At 32.8% G+C, this 24,427-nt stretch overlaps 2 protein-coding genes and 1 pseudogene across 2 annotated transcripts; all 3 read left to right on the top strand.

Annotated features, from left to right (window-relative positions):
* Positions 1 to 485: 485 nt before the first annotated feature.
* On the top strand, positions 486 to 2,015 carry LOC105837134 (peritrophin-1-like). Its single transcript, XM_028193549.2, has 2 exons — positions 486 to 563; positions 1,256 to 2,015. The coding sequence occupies exons 1-2, from the start codon at positions 557 to 559 to the stop codon at positions 1,753 to 1,755; spliced, it is 507 nt and encodes a 168-aa protein (XP_028049350.2). The 5' UTR covers positions 486 to 556; the 3' UTR covers positions 1,756 to 2,015.
* A 4,085-nt stretch (positions 2,016 to 6,100) lies between these two features.
* On the top strand, positions 6,101 to 8,881 carry LOC114255266 (annotated as a pseudogene).
* Positions 8,882 to 13,548: 4,667 nt separating this feature from the next.
* On the top strand, positions 13,549 to 23,372 carry LOC105831547 (mucin-2-like). Its single transcript, XM_036282935.1, has 2 exons — positions 13,549 to 14,970; positions 18,645 to 23,372. Exons 1-2 carry the CDS (start codon positions 14,964 to 14,966, stop codon positions 22,661 to 22,663), a joined length of 4,026 nt encoding a protein of 1,341 aa, XP_036138828.1. The 5' UTR covers positions 13,549 to 14,963; the 3' UTR covers positions 22,664 to 23,372.
* The last annotated feature ends 1,055 nt before the right edge of the window (positions 23,373 to 24,427 follow it).

The following is a 24,427-nucleotide window of genomic DNA, read 5'->3' as shown; positions in this document are numbered from 1 at the left end:
TAATTCTGTAATTCTGCAAATATGAATGAATGTATTTGATCGGTAAGTTTCTTCTCAAAAAGTTTATTTAAGTTATTTTGTAATGTAATCTCTTATTTTTATCGATGGCGTTGAAATTTCACGCGTCAATAACAAGAAATACGATTCTGCCCTGAATATTATCTAAAAACATTTTAAAGCTTTAAATGATAACGCAACGTAAATGCATGGAAATATATGTACATATATATAATATTTTATTGCGCTGTTAAAAATATTCTTTGATACTAATATTCTTATATTTTAATTACACTATTTTGCTAATTAATTCCAGTAATTTTAGTAAATTACTTTTATCAATTATCATCAGTATTATTTTATTAAACGAACGTAAACCCTAGGACAATCAATCGATTTTTGTGTAAGTAGATATACTTTTGGGATATGATACTTCACGCAAGATCACTATCAAACGATAAGATAATCGATATAAAAATCGATACGTTGCAAATGCTAGTTATTGTATTTTTAACTGTCGAATGTGTGATACGTTTTGATATACCAATTAATAACCATAATGAGAGGTGAGTTTCTGAAAAATCTGTACTATCTTTGACAACCGGATAAGTAACGTGATAAGTAACGATTTAGTTTTATCTTTAGTCTATAAGTTTAACGTCAAAATTTTACTCGTCAAATATTATAGTGTCTCTAGGTCATCTGATTGAGTTTATTGTTTATTTATTTATTGTTTATTGATTTAATCTTCTTTGTGAATATTAAAGGAGAAGATTGTATTACAGTCGCCTGTTTATATTTGATACATTAACTTTGCTAATAATTAATATTTTAAATTGAAAGCTTAACAATTATATTTGTTGAAGTATTTTTTAATAGAGAATTTAGACTTAAAGTTAATACATACTTATTACATTGAATCTTATTTATAAAAATGTAGCGACAGTGCATAATGAGTCAAAGATTCATGGGAAGAAGAAGAAATAGAAGTAGTGTAATTTAAAAAAATGTTTTATTGCAAAATTATACATTTATTTAAAATAAAGATAAAATATTGTAAATGTGTGTACATTTACGCTTTCCACATACACACTATAGTACTAAAAAATATAGCATAAAATTGTAATACAATCAACTTATCGTACTATTTTGATATAGACTCCGATAAATTCAGTTGAATTTTTAAACCGTTTTTTCGCATAGGTATTAAAGAACTTATTTTTTTTTAATAATTGAGAACATATTTTGTAATTTACAGCATACTGTGCGATAATCATCGTCTCATTGACGCTCACTATTGGGGAATTTGCGAGTCAAATTCCAAAAAAACTGCCTGCGAAGATGCCCGAGTGTCCGTTGTTAGGCACTATCAGGATGCCTCATCCAAAGGACTGTACTTTATATTACATTTGCCGAAACGGCAATCGTGAACTTCACTCATGTCCCGATGGTCTGCACTTTAATAACGTTATTCAACAGTGTGACTGGCCGTCCGCGGGATGCCGTCCCGAATTAAACCGACCGGAGACTCTACCCCGTGAAATCGAGAGTGAGGAAATTATTAACGGCTGCATCGATCCATGTCCGATTTCGGATCCTACAGATAAAACAATACATCTCCCTTATAATGGCGACTGTACCAAATTTTGCACATGCAGCAACGGCATCCCGATTCCTCAGAACTGCTCGGCCGGATTGCATTTCGACAAAACGGTGTCCGTCTGCAACTGGCCGTGGCAAGCCAAATGCAAATACTAGACAAGCAACGAATATAGCGCAAAAAACTTTGCGGACGAGAACTAGAAGTAGAAATACAATAAAAATTCAGTTTTATCAATTCTCGGATTCTCCATACTTTTATCAATTAGTCGAGCTAAGGAGAGGCAAGAGGTGATCAAAATCGACGATTTGTATGCAAGCACTCTCTCGTAGATTTTTATTAAGGACATAAATGTAGAAATGTGTAAATGTGTATTATATAAATAAAAGATTCTAATAAAATAAAGTAATAGTCTAAATTTATATGCATATTTGTATATTATTACTTAAGCAGAAAATTATTCAAATTACTATATTGATCAATACTATTAACTGATAACAATATATCGATACTACCCGTATCATCATTTGATTGTTGTAGAAATAATAATTAAATTAATCTGAATGTCATTTTATTATATCGGAATTTTTAATCAATTCTTCTCTCATTTGACATGGTTTCCACAATTCACGATTTTTGGTATATCAAAAGCTATCATTTATCTTAACTTTTCAACTTTTTTAATACTTTGCAACTAAACCCAAAGTTAAAATCTTATTAAAATAAAACTGGCTTAAGAAAATTTAATTTAATAAAACTAAAAGCGCGAGTTGTGTATGTTAATTATACCACTAAATATATTACGTATGCTTTTAATAAGAAAAGATGGTAATATAGTCCGTGCGGATAATATGGTTACCCATATTATCTCCATTATTATTTGACGAATTCTGATAATTATTTGTGGTATTATTTGTTTAGTAACCTAATGTTATATAGTGGCGCTAATATGACAAAGCGCAACAGCCAATATTTCTTATAAGACATTTTTCCAATCAAGAATTTTGAAAATTTTTTAAGGTACATTTTAACATTTAATTACACATACTTCCTCATTCTTTTTACACTTAAACGCATTATCACCTAAATGTATATACGTTTGAATATTTCTTTGTCACTTTTTATTCGGCTGTATACATATCTCGAATTATACAAAATTAAACAATAATATAAGGTTAATATAGTCATCTAAGCGTGCTGGTAATAATATAATCACTTTCGAGATCTCAATATCGAGACAATTCCTGGATAAATCGATTGTCACTGTAGTATTAACTATTCACGTGACAATATACATATCGAACATGTCTTACGACAGAAGAAAGAGGATATATGTAAATGTATGTATTTTGCAATATTTGATTTTTTTTGTAATTATAGCACCAATATATTTTGGATACGTTCAACTTAATTTTTGCAACGTTTGCGAGCATCCTTGTTATTTATCAAATATCTAACAATTTGTTCTTTCAATTTAAAAGTTATTTTTATTTAAGTTCTGTTAACCATAAATTAAAAAATTACTTGCTTTTATATAACAACATATTTTATATAAACATATAATTTTCTAACAAAATTGTCACTTTTTTAAACAAAACCGATTTCTTACATCTATTTTTGTGGTGGCCATATTACCCTTCCTGTTTCTCTTCGGCCTATTACGCAGTGTCGCTACATTTTTGTAAGTAATATATAATATGGTAAATATTTCATAATTTTGAATTTAAAATCTAATGAACAACACTTTGATTAATATATTCATAAAATTTTGACTAAAAATATTAATTATTAACAAAGTTATTATACAAAATGTAAATGGGTGGTGTCATATTATCATCTTCTCCTCTATTTCAATATTTTCTCAAAGATAATTTAGTTTGTTAATTAAGCATTCTTATTCCTATACCCTAATAAACTTTCTAAAGATGTTCTTAGAATGTCCTTTGAATTTTGTATTAAAATGTTCTACAAATTCAGGTATAAGTACAACATTATTAATTATTTCAAAATTATTGCACTCTAAGTTGCATTATTAGGTTAATATTTGTAAATAAAATTTCTTTGGTTCTAATAAAAAGGGCTTTTGGATACATGCCACGTCTTGGTACAACGTTGCGCCGTCAATGCAACATTAATGGCCGCAAAAGCTATAAATAAAAAAATATTTCTTTGCATTTACATTTGGGTATACAATGTGTGCTTGTTAATTCAGAAAATGTACCAATACTGAATAATTTTGCATCTGTTTCGATATGCTTGAGTGACTATTTTAAAAGAGAAAAGTTTTGTCAAATATTAGATATGATAAGCGCGTACTATGTGATAAGCGCTTATATAAAAATCATTTCCTAATGATGAATTCATTAGTTAGCAATCTAACAAGCGAAGAAATAGATAATAGTCTTCAATTTTAGCGAATAGGTTTTTGCGATGAAAGGTAAGTGCCCGCGCTATTAACAGAATTCTGGTAAAGTGATAAAGTGAAAACAATATGGATATAATTGTTGAGTGACGAATATGCAGGGTAATCATTTGGACATGTGGACAAAGATTCAGAGAATATTTTATGAAATACAAATAATTATGTTTGGTTGTATGTAAATGTACAAAAAAGTGTAAAGTAATATTTTTAATAAATATTTTTAAAAACTTAAAATGTTTTTTACCATAAAAGTTCTACAATCCATCTATCTATGTCATAAAAGTTCTACAACAGTCATATTTTAAAAAATACATTTTTTTCTTTTAAAAAAAAAAGAATTTGTTACAACATATTTTTATTTTTATACATTTTTTTTACTTTAAAGTCTTTTTTATACTTAATTTTTCATGAAATAGTCTTGTTTAGAAACATTAATAAAGAATAATAGAAAAACATATTTAAATTTCATGAATTTTTACCTAATTTTATATTAAAATTATTATTTCCAAAATTAAATAAAATTAGATAAAATATGACCTTTACATTTGAGCTACTATAAAAAAATTATTAAATTGTATTATTTCAACAATACTTATTTAAATACTAATTTGTACATGTTCTTCTAAATAACTTGTCCAATTATCTAATCCAATCTAAAAATTATAATTTCTTGTGTATATGTGTATGTTTTATTTTTATTTAACTTATCATTTAAAAATTGTTCTTTATAAATGTTTTTCTTATGTTAGTCTTTATGTTTTATCAATTTATATTCTTCTCTCATGGTATTAGTTTAAATCCTATAAATTATGTATATAATTATGTATAATATGCATTATATAATTCATATTTAATTTTTCGACTGTATCGTTGTTTCTGCTATCTTCGGATTGTAATATATAGTTGGGTATGCCAGATGTCATTTTCTTCATTTTAGAGTAAAGAAAAAACCTGAAAAATATTATAAAATATCTATTAACATTTAACTTATTATTCGTCATTTTGTACAAAATTGTTTATTGTTTATTTTATTTTTAATAAATTCCGAATACAAGTAAAAGAAAAAAATTGTTTTTAAAAATATGTAACATTTTTCCTATATGCAGAAAAAACTTTTAAAAATCTTTACTTCAAGATTCAATGATTAAAAAGAAAAATAATAATCGATATCTACGAGATAGTTGAATTGTTCAGAAATCTTACACAGAATGGATAATTTTTAAATAGAAAAGGATTGATAAATTAGAATTAAAATGTTAAATAATATACGAACTGAAATATATTTAATATTTAACCAAATTTTATTACGGATATAAGGGAGAGTTGCCATATGTGTAGTTGTATACCACTTAAAATATTTTTGATTATATTTTACATTTAATTAAATACTATTTAGGATCCAAATAAACATTATAAATTGTATAGCTCAATCTTTAAGACGCCTATTATTACATATTAAATTTTTTATTAATAACAAATTAATGTATTATAAGTTTTTTTTTGTAATATGCTGCTAAAAGGTACGATTTATATAGGAAACCGGTTAAATCGTATCTGTGTGTCTCCTACATTGTATCTCTTTTAAAAATACTTAATTCGTGAGAGAAAATAATATTTATAAATAATTAGTAACATATTACAGAAAAAACCTATGTCTCCTGAAATTTTTAAATATTTCTAAACTTATAAATAGTATTGTAATTGTCTCATTAATAGTTTTTTCGACGCATATGTAACAAAAAAATTTATACAGATTTTATCTTCCCTTTTCTTTCCTTTAACTATAGAATAAAAAAATTTATATATTTAATTTTATTTTTTCAAGTTGTTATCGTATTTGAATGTAAAATTTAAAAAATAGAAAAAAGTTTTCTGTGAGTAAAGAAAAATGGGAGTGTAACAATCGTATCAAAACAAATTTGTTTGTGGGATTAATTTATATATTTTGTCGTTATTTAAAGCAAAAAACATTTTTATTATATTACCGAGCTGTAGACTTTTAAGAAAAACATTTTTTAAATTTATTTATCACAATTAATTTTTTAAAAATAACTATTATTACCTGTGTATTATTATCAATTCTAGGTATTTATTTAGTGGCTGTTTTATACATAGCCACACTGAATGCTGCTGCCCTTAATGAATCATCAAAAGGTGATTTTCTGACAAAATGTCCCAAGGATAATTCAGGGAACAAAACAATTTTTATATCTCATGAAAGTGACTGCACAAAATTCTACAATTGCCATATGGGAGAAAAAGGGAATCCACTAAAGTGTCCTATCATGGGCAAGAATGGAAATAGATTACATTTCAATCCTAAACTTCAGGTATGTGATTGGCCGTGGCAAGCAGGATGTCAAATATCGTCATCGACTCCAATATCAAATACTCCGACGCCAACGACTCCGTCACTGAAAACTCCAACGCCAACGACGCCGTCACCGAGTACTCCAACGCCAACGTCTCCGTCACCAATTACTCCGACAACTCCCTTATTGAATTCTTGCGTGTCAGACGGCAAAATACATCTGCTTCCCCACAAGACTATGTGCGATCATTACTATTCATGTTTTGAAGGTGTAAGAAACCCCATCTCTCAAAAATGCGATGACAATTTATTATTCAATCCAGTTCTTCGTGTATGTGATTATCCAGAAAATGTAAATTGCGGTGCTATCATTCCACCTACTACGGATATTGTGTCATCAACTACCCGCTTAATTACGACTCCGACATCGTTTTCACCAACACCGACAAAATCAGTAGAGCCTGCTCTGTGGTTATGCGTACCAGAAGCTAAGCCTTACAAGGTTCCCCACAGGACTTGGTGCCATTACTATTATTGGTGTATTAAAGGTATAAAATATATAGTGCCAGTAAAATGCGAAAGCTCTTTAGTATTCAATCCAGTGATCAGAGAATGCGATCGCCCAGAAAATACAGACTGCGGTGCCAGAAGTACTCCATCGCCAGTACCTACAACACCTTCAGAAACTACAATAACGACGACACAAGTTTCTCCACGAGATCCCAACAAACCTCGTGAGAATTGTCCTCCGAAGGGTTCAACCGAGAAAGCGCGGATAGCTCACCCTTGTCTATGTAACCAATATTACGAATGCAATGACGGTGAAAAGACATTAGAAACATGTCCATACGGCAAGCATTTTGACTACGTGAGAGAGGTTTGCGATTGGGCCACAAATGTAAACTGTATTCGGCCGATTCCAAACTTCGACGTTCCAAATTTTGACGTTCAAATTAATGACAATAACATTACATGCGCTCCAGAGGGCAGAACATTTCAACATGAGACTGACTGTTCGGCCTTTTATTTATGTTCAAATGGTGAAAAAATTTTAAAGCACTGTATGGCAGGACTTCATTTTAACATGACTATCCAGATATGTGATTACCCACAAAAGAGTTGCGATCTAAAAAGTTCCCTGCCAACAATCGATATAGATTTGTGCCCCCCTCCAAATTCTATAAAGAAAGTATTTTCGCCTCACGAATGTAAATGCACACAGTATTATGAATGCGTTGGTGGAAAAAAAGTTCTTCGATATTGTCCAAGTAATCTGCATTTTGATTACGTTAGGCAAATTTGCAACTCTCCAACTGAAGTCAAATGTGAAAATCACATAGCTTCGACAACGTATAGAACAGTATCCAAACAACAAAACGTTTCAGCACGAAATTAATTTCTCTAAATATTATTTATGCTCCAAGAGTAAAAAAATCTTAAAATCCTATTTAGAAGGTCTTCACTTTAACGTTAGTCTACAAATGTGCGATTATCCACAAAAGAAATGTAATCTAAATACACGTCTGCCGACACTTAGCCTAGGCATTTGCCCTCCCACAGATTCCGCAGAGAAGATATTGTTGCCCCATGAGTGCGAATGTACGCAATATTACGAATGTATTGATGGAAAACAGATTCTTCGAGATTGTCCAAATGGCTTACATTATTATAATCTTATTCATCAGATTTGCAACGTGCCGGTAGAAGCCAAATGCGCCAATCCCGTACCGACAATTCTCACAAAACAGTCAGCCAATATTCTTGATTTAAATAAAAGTTACAATAGTGAATAATGAAATACGTTACGAGTACGATTGCAGATCTTACTACAAATATAGTAATGGCGAGAAGATTGAGAACGTGTCCCAAGAACTTATTCTTTAATACAAAACTTGCGATTTTCTAGAGAACGTCATCTGCACTGGATCTGAGAATGTATGCCAACATAAAGCAAGTGCAGCACGACAACAGGAATCCTCAAAATTCTTCATGATACTGATTGTAATTTATATTACGTTTGCGAAAATGGTGTTAGTACTCTTAAAAAGTGTCACTGTCCAAATCTCATTTTTAATCCTATTTTAAAAGTCTGCGATTTCCCAGAGAACTATATCTGCAACCTAACACATACAAAAAGCGACTAATCTTCTTGCATCGGTATCTGTCCTGAAGAAGATCCCAAATATGTAGTATTACTTTCGAACAATAACTACAAAAATGTTCTGTCATGTCAAACTTCAATCATGTCCTGAGCTTTCCTATTTAGATTCTGTTCAAAAGATTTGTAAACAGAAAAAAGACGTCGTATGTGAGGTTCGCTCATACAATCAAAACAGCGATTTCATGAATAAAATGAGCCATAACAACAATTTGGTAGAACCTCTTACAAATGAAAATATTGAACATGGGACATGTGACATCTCGATCCATCTACTTGTATTGGTACTTGTCCTGAAGAAGATCCAGAGTATGCAATACTGCTTCCAAAAGACGACTGCAAGAAATTTTGTTTATGCAGCAACAGCCTTGCGTACGTCCAGCCGTATCCTGAACCATTTTACTTTGATTCTGTGGAGAAGATATGCAAACAGAAGGAGGATTGCCATTTGTGCAGTATGCGTTTGGTCGCTCGTTAACCAACATTTCGTTGAAATCCTGAATCATCTAATTTCAATTCTGTCAAAAAAATTTGCAAACAAAAAAAGATACCATTTGTGGGGTACGTTGTTTAATGAAGATGACAATTGTCTGTATACTGTTTAATAAAAATGACAATTACTGTTTAATAAATAGTGTTTAATAAAGATGACAATTTATAGAAAATGATCAACCAGAGGATAAATCCATAATATTTCTGAGGCAACATGATGGCAAACACAAAAGTTATTTCAAAAGTATACTTTAACTTCAATTTTTATTTAATTGTTCAAAAGTTTGCAAATTATTTATAAATTGTTATTAGTAAATTTTTCACTTTTTTTATAATATGGTGTCTAATGCAATAATATTACATAAGTGTTTAATTAATTTAAAAAAAAGCGTTGTTAAAAAAAATAAAGGTGTTTATTGTATATGTATAAAGAAAAAGCACCGAATTTGGAACAGTTTCCTAAATTCAAATCCCCTTATTACTCGAAAACTAAACATTGCACCGTACAAATACGATAAAAACATGGTTTGCTTGGTTAATTAAAAACCTAAAAACCCATATTTCATACATTTATGCCCTTTTCTACGTAAAATCTGCTAAAAACGAATTCATCAAAAACGAGAGTTTTATTTGCACTATTTTCTCTTGCAAATTGCACAATTTAAACAATAGTGAATGTATTATCAGTAATTAACATTACCATTATTTCACATATTTGTAGTTTCCTAAAACTGTTTCTTTTTATTTTTTTCTGTTGTGTTTATTTTGTAGTACAATTGTAAACATAAAGTGTGTGTGCGTAAATTGGAACACTCCGTGAAATATGGGATCTAGTAATGATAATTGTTACTATGCCGTGATCATAGTATTGCTAGGCCTTGATCGTAACTTTAATATATAACCTATATGTATAATAACCTAAATATTTCGAGGCGAGAGACAATATGCCTGTTAAAAAATATGCTTCTTAGGCGAACCTAACGGAATAACATAGAGTCTATAAAACTACGTAATTTAGGTAAGATGTACACAGAAAAAAAAGCCAATAACATATGTAATTGCGGGCTGCCAACTACATAAAGTACTCAATATAATAATATTTACTGTTAATGCAAGTACAAAGTTGATACTGCAATACATATATTATTGTATTAAGTATATCTGTAGTTGGTAGTCCACAACTACATATCTTATTGGATATATTACTTTTTTTTTAGTGCATAAATCAATAAAATGTAACATTAATAACTTTATGTAACAGAAATAACTTCGATCGTATAAGTGTTCCAAATCAGGCGCCTATTTGCCAGATGCCCTTTTTGACATGTATTACAAAAACAATAATTACACAGGACCATAAAATTTTTTCGAAAGCTTACTCGGACTAGATCAAATATTTCTTACGGATTTTGGGTCGCTGAAATCAAATCTGAAGCCCGTCTAACCCCATCACATTAAATTTTTTATTTATTCGAGAAAACGCCAAAATTGGGGATAAAACATTAAGTAATTTGAATAGGTTAATAAGTTTATGGGTTCAGAGTTGATAGGTTTATGAGTTTATTCAGAGCTTACGAGTGCATTTATGGGTTTATAAGTAAAGGAGCAGTGTTTCAGGTAATTACGACTTGTTACTTGATGTTTTATCCCTGATTTTGGTGATTTTTCTTTGAAATAAAGATACTGACATGATGGAGTTAAACAGGCTTCATATTTGGTTTCAGCAAACTTAAAATCCATAAGAAATACCTGATCTGGTAAACTTTTCAAAAAATTTTGTGTTCCTGTGTTATTTGACAGAAGATACTTTCTAATTTAAATTAATATTTTCAAAAGTGTTTTTCTAATCATTATTTAAAAAATATAGTCCAAAAACAAAGTGGTGTTCCAAATTCAGTGCCTTTCCTCTATAGCGCCGCGTTTGCACCGCGTTACCCAATCGCACTTTCTTGACAAAATAATTAATTATTGTAATTACTCAAACTATTATAAATATAATCAAATATAAGATTTGAAAATTTTAGTTTTCTAATAACAGCTTAATATTGTGAAATTATTTTGAAGAAACGAAATTATATAGATTTATTTGAGGTGTAAATCTTATAAGAAAAGTATGTTAAGTCATTTTTAATCAATAAAAATTTAAACAAAAAATGGATTTTTCTAAAACTTTGTATATATCTTAGTTAAATCAACTACATGAAATAATATTAACCCTTAAACTCCTTTTTTTAGATTTTAAAGAGTTTATATCAAAATTTATATACCATCCTTTGTTTTAATTTAATGATGATTTTGTAAAATAAAATTATCATGTAAAACAATAATGAGAAGGATGCTGAACTACTCAGTCGGATGGCATTTTGACAAAGCGGAATCCAACTGCAACTGACCGTGAAAAACTAATTGCCAATACTAGCCAAACAAAGAATACAACGCAAAAGATTTGGAGGACGAAAACTAAAAATAGAAATAAAACAAAAATTCAGTTTTATCAATTCTCACTTCTATCAATTAATCGAGCTAAGGAAAAGCAAGAGGTGATCAAAATCAACAGTTTAAATGCAAACACTCTCATCCCTTATAGATTCTTATTAAGGACATAAATGTAGAAATGTAGAAATGTAGAAATGTAGAAATTTTTTAATTATTATATAATTTTTTAGAAATTTTAATTTTTTAATTATTATATAATTAAAAAATTCTAATAAAATAAAGTAATATTCTAACTTATATGCATATTTGTACATTACTTAAGCAGAAAATTAATTATTAAACAGAAAATTACTACATTGATAAATGCTATCAATGATAACAAATTGATACTATCTGTATCTTACATTTGATTGTTGCAGAAATAATAATTAAATTAATCTAAATGTCGTTTTATTATATCAGAATTTTTAATCAACTCTTCTCTTATTCGAAATGTTTTCTACAATTCACGATTTTTGGTAAATGCCAAAAGCTATCATTTATTTCAACTTTCCAACTTTTGTAATACTTTGCAACTAAGCCCAAAATTATTAGGTGTACAAATAAGTTTCCGCCGTTTGACAAAAGTTAGCGCCACCAGTAAATTATGGTTAAAATTGTCAGATATAAAACGCCATTATCGTAAGATTGGACATCTGTCAACAACATAACTTTGAAATATTAGTGAATTTTTATCAGTGTAATATATTCTTTTGTGTGCAAAAATGTCGAGTTTTGAGTCGAATAAGCGGAAATTGCGGAAATTTTCGATTTACTTCTTCAATTTGAAGAAATCTGCAGCTGAGGCGCATCGATTGCTTGTAGAAGCATATGGTGAGGCTGCTTTAAGTAAGAGAAATTGTCGTGAGTGGTTTCAAAAGTTTAAGAACGGTGAATTTGACATCAAAGACAAAGAACGTAGCGGAAGACCGAAAGTGTACGAAGACGCGGAATTGGAAGCATTATTGGATCAAAATTCATGCCAAATGCAAGAAGAACTTGCACTTACGTTAGGGGTGACTAAAGTTCCGTTCTTTCACAATAAATGTCCAATTTTTTATTAAAAACGGCGGAAACTTATTTATACACCTAATAGAATCTTATTAAAATAAAACTGGCTTAAGAAAATCTAATTTATTCTCATAAAAAAACTTTAAAAAGGTAAAAAAGATACGCCACATACATAAACGCGTGTTTTTACAAATTATTTTGAGGTCAATAACAATTAGCCAAGAATATTTTTAAAAAAGACTTAAAGAAATTTAATAAACATCGATTTAAAAATTATATAAATATAATTAAAAAGTAATAACATTAGATAACTATATTTTTAAAGAACTTAAAAAAACTCAATAAAAATTTATTTAAAAATTATTTGAAAAATGGAAATGTTATCAATGATAACAGATAGTGAAACAAAAATTCTAGTAAAAATGTAAAATCGGAGCGTAAGTCGAATGTAAAAGGAGAGTAATAGAAGCGTTAACAAACCTTCTACGAAGCGTAAATTGAAACAATGAAATGTAAAAGAAGCGTTAACACTTCTTTTACATTTCATTGTTTCAATTTACGCTTCGTAGAAGGTTTGTTAACGCTTCTATTACTCTCTCTTTACATTCGACTTACGCTGTGATTTTACATTTTCACCAGGGAAACTTGACGTATCCGGCTCGTATTTTTCTGTAAGACTCTATGTTATTGATATTGATAAATGTCTATACAAAACTGTAATAAATACAAGCCGGGCACGCCAAGTTTTTTATTATTATCTCTTATCATTGATAACATTTTTATTTTTCAAATAATTTTTGAATAAACTTTTATGGAGTTTTTCTAAGTTTTTTAAAAATATACTTGGCCAATTTTATTATTTTTTAATTATATTTAATAAATTTTACATTAATGTTTATTAAATTTCTTTAAGACTTTTTAAAAATATTCTTGGCTAATTGTTATTGACCTCAAAATCATTTTTTAAAGCACGCGTTTATGTATTTGGCGTATCTTTTTTACCTTTCTAAGTTTTTTGGAGGATTTCACTCCTTTTTGTAAAAATTAAAGAATTACTTTTTTTTTTAATTACATTAAGTTTCATTAAACATACTTTTGAATGTGTTAATTTTATATGTATGTATGTATGTATGTATATGTATATATTTCTATAATTTAAGATATTTTATTTTATTTTATTTATTCTGCAAAGAATATGAATGCATTTTTAGCATTTCAAGGCTAGTTGCATTTCACTATACTTAAATCATTCATTAACACCGCTTTTTTACGCTTTTAGTACATATCATATTTGTATAATGTACCTCAATTTTATTTTTACTGTGATGAAAGATTCAAGAAAACCAATCAACATCGTGGAAAACTGTCAACAATAAAATTGATAACATCTCCTTTTTAAGAGTGGATTTTTGACATTTATTACATATATATCATGTATTTGTTAATGTTATATATTTATTATATTTTTATTAACTTATTATACTTTTCTCGCGTACCAATATTCAGCATTTACATTACAAAATAACTTTTTATATATTTTAGTTTTATAAAATTGTATGTAGGCGCATTGTGAAGCCTCTTGAAGAACAAACTGGCTTTACGTGTGTGTACATGATATGTGAATCTGTGAAAAACTCAAGTGACCTTTTTTAAGTGCAAAAGATCTCGAGATCTCGGAATTGAGTGTATCAATTTTAATCGGACTGGTCGCAATCGAAAGCTCACATTAATATTATATAATAAAATTGCCATTAGATTTTTTATTATAATTTTAGTTTCTGAGATATTTTAACTGAAAATGAATTTGACAGCTAAATTTCAGATAAGGCTTAGTAGCGCCGCGACATTTGCGCAGTGAAGTTTGTGTCAAGCGGCACGATTCTTCGGTGCCGCGTCGCTACCGCGTCACTTGATAAAACTAAGTTAAGAGCGCAACTTGTGTGTGATAATTATATCACTAAATATATTACGTATGCTTTTAATATTATTACAATATTTTCTCAAAAATAATTTAATTAGTTAATTAAGCATTCTTATTCCTATACCCTACTAAACTTTCTAAAGATGTTCTTAAAATGTCCTTTGGATGTTCTATGATTTCGGATATGGGTATGATATTATTAATTATTTCGAAATTATTGCACTTTAAGTTGCATTGTTAATATTTGTAAATAAAATTTCTTTATTTACTCCAATAGAAAGGGCTTTTGGACCCATGCCGCGTCCAGATACAACATTGCGCCGTCAACACAACGTTAACGCGTGTTTGTTAATTCAGATAATGTATCTGATACTAAATATTTTGCATCTATTTCGATATGCTTGAGTGACTTTTCTAAAAGAGAAAGGTTTTGTCAATTGTTAGATATGATAAGCGTGTACTATGTGATAAGCGCTTATATAAAAATCATTTCGTAATGATGAATTCATTAGTAAGCAATTTAATAAGCAAAGAAATAGATATTGGTCTTCAATTTTAGCAAATAGATTTTTCGCGATGAAAGGTGAGTGCCCGCGCTATTGACGGAATTCCGATAAAGTGATAAAGTGGAAACAATATGGAGATAATTGTTGAGTGATGAATATGCAGGGTAATCATTTGGGCACGTGGCCAAAAAGAACATATTTTGTGAAACGCGTATAATTATGTTTGGTGTGTAAATGTACAAGAAAAAGTGTAAAATAATAATATAAATATTTTTAATTACAATCTGATACTACAATATTTACAATCTGGAAATTATTGTTTGTCTATGTGTGTATGTTTTATAATTTAGTAATTTTTCTTAATGAATGTTTTTCTTATGTTAGAATTAATCATGTTTTAAAATTATATCATTCTTTTGTAATATTAATCTAAATACTTTGAATTATGTATTGTATAATTCATATTTAATTTTCCGATTGTATCGTTTCTTTCGTTACCTTCGGATTGTAACTATAGTTTGACATGTCAGATGTCATTTTCTTCATTTCAAAGTAAAGGAAAAAATCTGAAAAAGATCACAAAATATCTTGTATTAATAACAAATTAATATATTATAAGTTTTTTTTGTAACATGCTGCAAAGGGTACGATTCATATAGGAAACCAGTTATCTAAATCGTACCTGTGTGTCTCCTAAATTGTATCTCTTTCGAAAATATTAATTTGTGACTAAAATTAATTTAGAATAAAAAAATAATAAAAAATAATAATAAACTAATGCTATTAAGTGTACAACTTTGCTTCTGCCGTTTTTTTTTTTTTCGAAATTCGAGGCTTTATTGTGAAAAACTGATTATACATTTACGATTTAAAATATTGTCCATTGCTGGCCATTTTCTCCTATCTTTCTGGCAGCATACAAATCCCGCGTCGAAAAAACTGGTCATCTTTTGAGACGACCCACGAATCGATCCAATTTTTCACTTCTTCTTAAGAACGGAAGTGCTGGTCAGCCAGGCCGTGTGTCATTGATCGAAACAAGTGATAGTCAGAGGGAGCAATGTCCGGAGAATACGGCGGATGGGGTAGGACTTCCCATTTCAATGTTTCCAAGTATGTTTTGACGGACGACATAGGGTCGAGCATTGTCATGCTGCAAAATCACTTTATCGTGTCTATCGTTGTATTGCGCCCATTTGTCTTTCAGTGCTTGGCTCAAACGCATCAATTGCTTTCGATATCGATCGCCTGTGATTGTTTCAGTCGATTTTAATAGCTCATAATACACTACGCCGAGCTGGTCCCACCAAATACAGAGCATGACCTTAGAGCCGTGAATATTCGGTTTAGCCGTCGAGGTGGAAGCATGACCGAAAAGTCCTTATGATTTTCTGCGCTTGGGGTTATCGTAATGAACCCATTTTTCGTTCCCAGTCACGATACCATGCAGAAATCCCTTTCGTTTTTGCCTTGCAAGCAGCTGTTCACAAGCAAACAAACACCGTTCAACATCTCTCGGCTTCAACACTCGCACGGCACCCAATTTCCTTTCTTCTGAATCATTCCCATAACTTTCAAGCGTTTTAAAATGGCTTGTTGAGTCACTCCCCACGATCCTGCCAATTCTTCTTGCGTTTGGCACAAGTCTTGATCAAGTAAAGCTTCCAATTCTGCATCTTCGAAAACCTTCTTTCTTCCACTACCAAGCCAATCTTCGACGTCAAAATCACCGTTCTTGAAGCGTTGAAACCACTCTCAGCACATTTTTTTTCACTAATAGCGGCCTCACCATACGTATTTGAGAGCATTTAATGAACCTCAGCCGTAAATTTCTTCATATTGAAGCAAAAAATTAAAACCTCCCGCAAATGACGAGAATTTGGTTCGTAAGCTGACATTTTCAATCGAGAATAACTTTATGATGCAAATACAAATCGACTAATATTTCGATGGAGTTATGTTTACAAATGCCTAAGCTTATTGTATGATGTCTACGAGCTATTTATTTCGACATCCACTTACCGCTACAGCCATCAATTGGAAAACGGCGGAAGCAAAGTTGTACACATAATATTTTATTTATTATTTATCAAATAATAAATATTATTTATCAAATTAAAAAGAATATCAAATATTTAAAAATAAAAAATAGTAATAATAAAAAAGTTAAATAAAAAGAACATAATATTAAAAAATAATGAAAAACCATTAAAATAAAAATAGCTTAAATTAACTTTTTTCGATTGATATGCATATTACCGGTACGACATAGGAATCCTTATCGTGGTATGATTTAGGAAATTTGATAGATTTTATAAAAATATGGATGTAATTTTTGTAATAATTGCAAATATGTATGTACTGTAAGTGTAAAAGTAAAATATATTACACTAAACTCTTTTTTAAAACATAAAATTTAAGTGTAAAACTATTAAATTACATTATTATCAGCTATGAAAGTAAATAGATAAAGGATTTACATTAAATGTATTTAATTTTTTAAAATGCTGATAGTATGCGCAAAACGAGATATAATCTGTAAATTTTTTGTTTACTTTATTTCCCATTTACTTCATATTTAGACTTTATGAAATATTGTTTAAGTAAAACCCAGTGAGAAATAGTACATCGAATCGACATCGATTCGACATCGAAATCATCATTTCGAAATCATCATCACCTATAAAAGTTTGTTTATATTGTATTTTGATTCTCTCTCTCTCTCTCTCTCTCTCTCTCTCTCTCTCTCTCTCTCTCTCTCTCTCTTTCTCTCTCTCTCTCTCTCTCTCTCTCTCTCTCTCTCTCTCTGTGGTACGAAATTACGATTTTGGCGTTAACTAAAGAAAGAAACAAAAACTCCAAATTTTTTAACAAGATATTTTAAAAAAAGTAACATTTTTTATAAATAATTAGCAACATGTTACAGAAAGAATCTATGTCTTTTAAAAGTATGAACTCTCTCATCCATTCAAGATTTTATCTGGCATTTAGCGATAGTCTGGATGTTTGACAACAACTTTACAAAGACAAATCCCAATTATCACGATTTTTTTAAAATGGGAAACAAACATACTGGCTTTGTCGGTTTTAAGACAAATCTTGACTTGAACGTCTCAGGCCAATAGTTACAGTGGAAGAGTTGAATTGAGAACATGATAAATAATATAAATTTAAACAAAATATGATTAGAAACACATTGATTAAAGAAGATTACTAAATTATATGCTAAATAACAAAAAACAGTAACAAAACTGACATTCATGAATCAAAATATCATAAAATTATATAGAATTTTTATTTACTTCTCTCATTTTTATCAAACACAAAGAATTTTGAAGCATTTCTAAATTTATAAAATAGTATTGTGGTTGTTTCGTCAACAGTACGTCTTCTTCAACAGATATATAGCAAAAAAAATTTAAACAGATTGTATCTTCCCTTTCCTTTACCCATAGAATAAAAAAATTATATTTTTAATTTTATTTTATCAAGTTACTATAGCATTTGAATATAAAATTTAAAAAATAAAAATAATTTTTTTCTATAACAAGAGGAAAAAAGGAAATCCAAAATCGTGTCAAAATAAATTCTTTTGACAGATAAATTTATATATTTTGTTGTTAATTAAAGTAAAGAATATTTTTATTATTATTCCCAGCCTTTAAGAAAAAAAATACTATTTTTAAATTAATTAATTACAATTAATTTTTAAAAATAACTAACATTGTATGTGTATTATTATCAATTTTAGAGATTTACTTAGTGGCAATTTTACATATGGCCACATTGAGTGCTGCTGCCCTTAATGAAGCATCAATAGCTGATTTTTCAACAAAATGTCCCAAAGATAATCCAGGCAACAAACCAATGTTTATACCTCATGAAAGCGACTGCACAAAATTCTACGATTGTCATATGGGGGAGAAAGGGGATCCACTACAGTGTCCTATCATGGATAAGAATGGCAACAGATTACACTTCAATCCGAAACTTCAGGTATGTGATTGGCCATGGCAAGCAGGATGTCAGGTATCGTCATCGACACCGTCAGCGAGTACTACGACGCCAACGATCCCATCAACGAGTACTCCGACGCCAACAACCCCATCAGCGAGTACATCGACGGCAACAACCCCGTCAACGAGTACTCCAACGCCAACAACCCCATTAGCGAGTACATTGACGGCAACAACCCCGTCAACGAGTACTCCGACGCCAATCACCCCGTCTACGAGTATGTCGACGGTAACAACCCCATCAACAAGTACTCCGACGCCAACGAATCCGTCAGCAAGTACGTCGACGCAAACAACCACATCAGTGAGTACGCCGTCGCCAACAATCTCGTCAGCGAGTACTCCGACGCCAACAATCCCGTCAGCAAGTTCGTCGACGCCAAAGACCCCATCTGTGAGTACGTCGACGCCAACGACCCCGTCTGTGAGTACGCTGACGCCAACGATTTCGTCAGCGAGTACGCCTACCCCAACGACCCCGTCAGCGAGTACATCGACGGCAACAACCCCGTCAACGAGTACTCCGACGTCAATCATCCCGTCTACGAGTATGTCGACGGTGACAACCCCATCAACAAGTACTCCGACGCCAACAAATCCGTCAGCGAGTACGTCAATGCAAACAACCCCATCAATGAGTACGCCGTCGCCAACAATCTCGTCAGCGAGTACTCCGACGCCAACGATCCCGCCTTCAAGTACGTCGACGCCAACGACCTCGTCTGTGAGTACGTCGACGCCAACGACCCCGTCTGTGAGTACGCTGACACCAACAATCCCGTCAGCGAGTACGCCTACCCCAACGACCCCGTCAGCGAGTACACCGACGCCAACGACCCCGTCTGTGAGTACGCCGACGCCGACGATCCCGTCAGCGAGTACGTTTACCCCAACGACCGCGTCAGCGAGTACACCAACGCCAACGATCCCGTCTGTGAGTACGCCGACGCCAACAACCCTGTCTGTGAGTACGCTGACGCCAACAACCCCGTCAGCGAGTACGCCTACCCCAACGACCCCGTCAGCAAGTACACCGACGCCAACGACCCCATCTGTGAGTACGCCGACGCCAACGACCCCGTCAGCGAGTACGCCTACCCCAACGACCAGGTCTGTGAGTACGCCGACGCCAACAATCTCGTCAGCGAGTACGCCTACCCCAACGACCCCGTCAGCGAGTACACCAACGCCAACGACCCCGTCTGTGAGTACGCCGACCCCAACGACCCCGTCTGTGAGTACGCCGACCCCAACGACCCCGTCAGCGAGTACGCTTACCCCAACAACCCCGTCAGCGGGTACACCGACGCCAACGACCCCGTCTGTGAGTACGCCGACGCCAACAACCCCGTCTGTGAGTACGCTGACGCCAACAACCCCGTCAGCGAGTACGCCTACCCCAACGACTTCGTCAGCAAGTACACCGACCCCAACGACTCCGTCTGTGAGTACGCCGACGCCAACGACCCCGTCTGTGAGTACGCCGACCCCAACGACCCCGTCAGCGAGTACGCCTACCCCAACAACCCCGTCAGCGAGTACACCGACGCCAACGACCCCGTCTGTGAGTACGCCGACGCCAACAATCTCGTCAGCGAGTACTCCGACGCCAACAACCCCGTCTGTAAGTACGCCGACGCCAACGACCCCGTCTGTGAGTACGCTGACGCCAACGACCCCGTCAGCGAGTACGCCTTCCCCAACGACCCCGTCAGCAAGTACACCAACCCCAACGACTCCGTCTGTGAGTACGCCGACGCCAACGACCCCGTCTGTGAGTACGCCGACTCCAACGACCCCGTCAGCGAGTATGCCTACCCCAACAACCCCGTCAGCGAGTACACCGACGCCAACGACCCCGTCTGTGAGTACGCCGACGCCAACGATCCCGTCAGCGAGTACACCTACCTTAACGACCCCGTCAGCGGGTACACCGACGCCAACGACCCCGTCTGTGAGTACGCCGACGCCGTCAACAAGTACTCCAACAGAAGTTCCTACACGAGATCCCAACAAGCCCCGTGAGACTTGCCCTCCAAAGGGTTCAACAGATAAAGCACGGATAGCGCACCCATGTCTATGTAACCAATATTACGAATGCGTAGACGGTAAGAAGATATTAGAAACATGTCCATTTGGCAAGCATTTTGACTACGTGAAAGAGGTTTGCGATTGGGCCGTAATTGTAAATTGTATTCGGCCGATTCCGACTTTTGACATTCCAAACTTTGATCTTCAAATTAACAACTATAACATTACGTGCGCTCCAGAGGGTAGAACATTTCAGCATGAGACCGACTGTTCGGCCTTTTATTTATGTTTAAACGGTGAGAAAACTTTAATGCACTGTACGAAAGGACTTTATTTTAACATGACTATCCAGACGTGTGATTATCCGCAAAAAAGTTGCGATCTAAAAGATTCCCCGCCAATAATTGGTATAGATTTCTGCCCCCCTCCAGATTCTAGAAAAAAAGTACTTTTGGCTCACGAATGTAAATGCACACAGTATTATGAATGTATTGGTGGAAAAAAAATTCTTCGATATTGTCCAAATAATCTGCATTTTGATTACGTTAGACAAATTTGCAATTCTCCAACTGAGGTCAAATGTGACAATTACATGACTTCGACAACGTCTAGAACAGTATCTATAACAACATCAACTACAAAAACTCTTGTTAAACCACGCATAACATGTCCTCCCAAGGGATCAACGGAGAAAGCTCAGCTTCCTCATCCATGTCTATGCAATCAGTATTATGAGTGTGTGGAAGGCGACATGGTATTACGAACATGTCCGATTGGCATGAACTATGATGACGCAAATAAAATTTGTAATTGGACTACTAAAGTAAAATGTATCCAATCACTTTCTCACGACATCCTAATTAACGACCACGATACTAAATGCTCCCCGGATGGCAAAGCATTTCAGCACGAAACTAATTGCACTAAGTATTATTTATGCTCTAAGGGTAAAAAAATCTTAAAATCTTGTTTAGAAGGGCTCCACTTTAACGTTGGTTTACAAATGTGCGATTATTCACAAAAAGAATGTAATCTGAGTACACGTCTACCGACAATTGGCTTAGGCATTTGCCGTCCCACAAAATCCGCAAAAAAGGTACTGTTGCCCCATGAGTGCGAATGTACGCAATATTACGAATGTATTAATGGAAAACAGATTCTTCGAGATTGTCCAAATGGCTTATATTATGATCATGTTCGTCAGATTTGCAAAGAGCCGGCAGAAGTCAAATGCGTCAATCCCGCACCAATTCCCAGAAAACAGTCATCCAATACTCATGAGTCAGATAAATGTTTCAACGAAAATAGTAAAATACGTCACGAATATGATTGCAGATCTTACTATAAATGCAGTAATGGCGAGAAGATCTTAAGGAAATGTCCCAGAAATTTATACTTTAATCCAAAACTTCAAGTTTGTGATTTTCCAGAAAACGTCATCTGTGACGCTGGATATGAAAACGTTCCCAGTATGCCATCATCAAATAAGTGCGGCATGACAATAGAGATCACTAAAATTCCTCACGAGACCAATTGCAATCTATACTACATATGTGAAAAGGGCATCAGTACTCTTCAAAAATGCCACTCTCAAAACCTTGTTTTCAATCCTATTTTAAAAGTCTGCGATTTCCCAGAAAACTATATCTGCAACCTAGCACATACAAAAAGCGCTAATCTTCTTGCATCGGTATCTGTCCTGAAGAAGATCCCAAATATATAGTGTTACTTCCGAATGATAACTGCAGGAAGTTTTGTATGTGCAGCAACGGCATGGCATGATTTAATCATGTCCTGAGCCTTTCTATTTTGATTCTGTTCACAAGATTTGTAAACAGAAAAAGGACGTCGTTTGTAAAGTTCGCTCATAATCAGAACGGCGATTTCATAAATAGATCGGTTTGTAATAATAATTTGTAGAACCTTTGACAAATAAAAATATTGAATACGGGATTTATGACAGATCTCGATCTTCTACTTGTATCGGTACTTATTGTGAAGTACTGGATCTTTACGACGGTATATGCAGTACTGTTTCTAAATGACGACTGCAAAAAATTTTGTTTGTACAGCAACAGTTTGGCCTACGTCCAGCCGTGTGCTGAATCACTTTACTTTGATTGTGTTGAAAAGATCTGCAAAAGAAGAAAAATGCCGTTTGTGCAGTACGCACATTTGATTGCTCGTTAACCGACAATTCGTTGAAATCCTGAACCTTTTGATTTCAATTCTGTCAAAAAATTTGCAAATAAAATAAAAGATGCCATATGTGGAGTAAGTCTATTTAAAAAAGACGCCAGTTTGTAAAAAATAATCAACCAAGATAAATCCATAATATTTCTGAGGCAACATCATGGCAAACATAATAGTTATTTCAAAAGTGTAGCTTTAGTTCCAATTTTTATTGAATTGTTTAAAAGTTTGCAATTTATTTATAAATTGTTATTAGTAAATTTTTCACTTCTTTCATAACATGGTGTCTAATGCAATAATATTACATAAGTGTTTAATTAATTTTTAAAAAAATTTGAAAATGTAAAAGCGTTTATTGTATATGTATACTTACAAATATACATAAATCGTATATAATTTAATAACTACGTTTGATATAATTCTATTGTCTACTAATCTATGTTAAGGGAAAGGCATCAACGCTCATAAGTTACACAGGACCACAAAATTTTTTCGAAAATTTGCTCGGACCAAGTGTTGTTTACGGATTTTGGGTCGCTGAAACCAAATCCAAAATCTGTTTAACCCCGTCACGTCAGGTTTTTTTTATTTATTCGAGAATGACATCAAAATCAGGACTAAAACACAAAGTAACAGATTACCTAAAACACTACTCGTTTACACATGAATCCTTAGATCCTAAACTCTAGATCCTGAACTCATAAACCTTAGGCCCCGAACTTATAAACTCACCTATAACTCCTAAACCCACAGACTCTAAAACCAGAAAGCTTAAGTCCATGAAACTCATACCTGTAAGCCCTCAAAGAATAACTACAAACCCTGAACCCAAATCCATAGACCCTGAACACATTAACTCAAAACTCATTGATCCTAGACTCATACACCTAAAATTCATAAATCCCAAATCCATAAGCCTGAGACCCATCGCGATCCCAAGAATTCCAGAAATTCCGTAACAGTTCTGTAACTGTAAAGCGTCAAACTCGCAACCTACATAGATAGAACATAAATAATAATAAATTATCTCTGATTTTGGTGTTTTTTCTCGAATAAATAAAGAAAACCTAACGTGATGGAGTTAAACGGATTTCGGATTCGGTTTCAGCGACCCAAAATCCATAAGAAATACCTGATCTGGTCCGAGCAAACTTCCAAAAAAATTTTGTGGTCCTGTATTATAATTGTCGGTTTCTAAGACAATCATTAAATCTCTGTAGATGTCTTTTTATAAAATATATACCTTTATTATATATTTAACGTTAATTGTGAAAACTCAACTGTAATTCATTCG

The sequence above is a fragment of the Monomorium pharaonis genome, chromosome 2 (assembly GCF_013373865.1).
Source record: "Monomorium pharaonis isolate MP-MQ-018 chromosome 2, ASM1337386v2, whole genome shotgun sequence".
Lineage (NCBI taxonomy): Eukaryota > Metazoa > Arthropoda > Insecta > Hymenoptera > Formicidae > Monomorium > Monomorium pharaonis.
The sequence above is the reverse complement of the archived record's forward strand: the minus strand, read 5'-3'. Positions and strand labels throughout refer to the sequence as shown.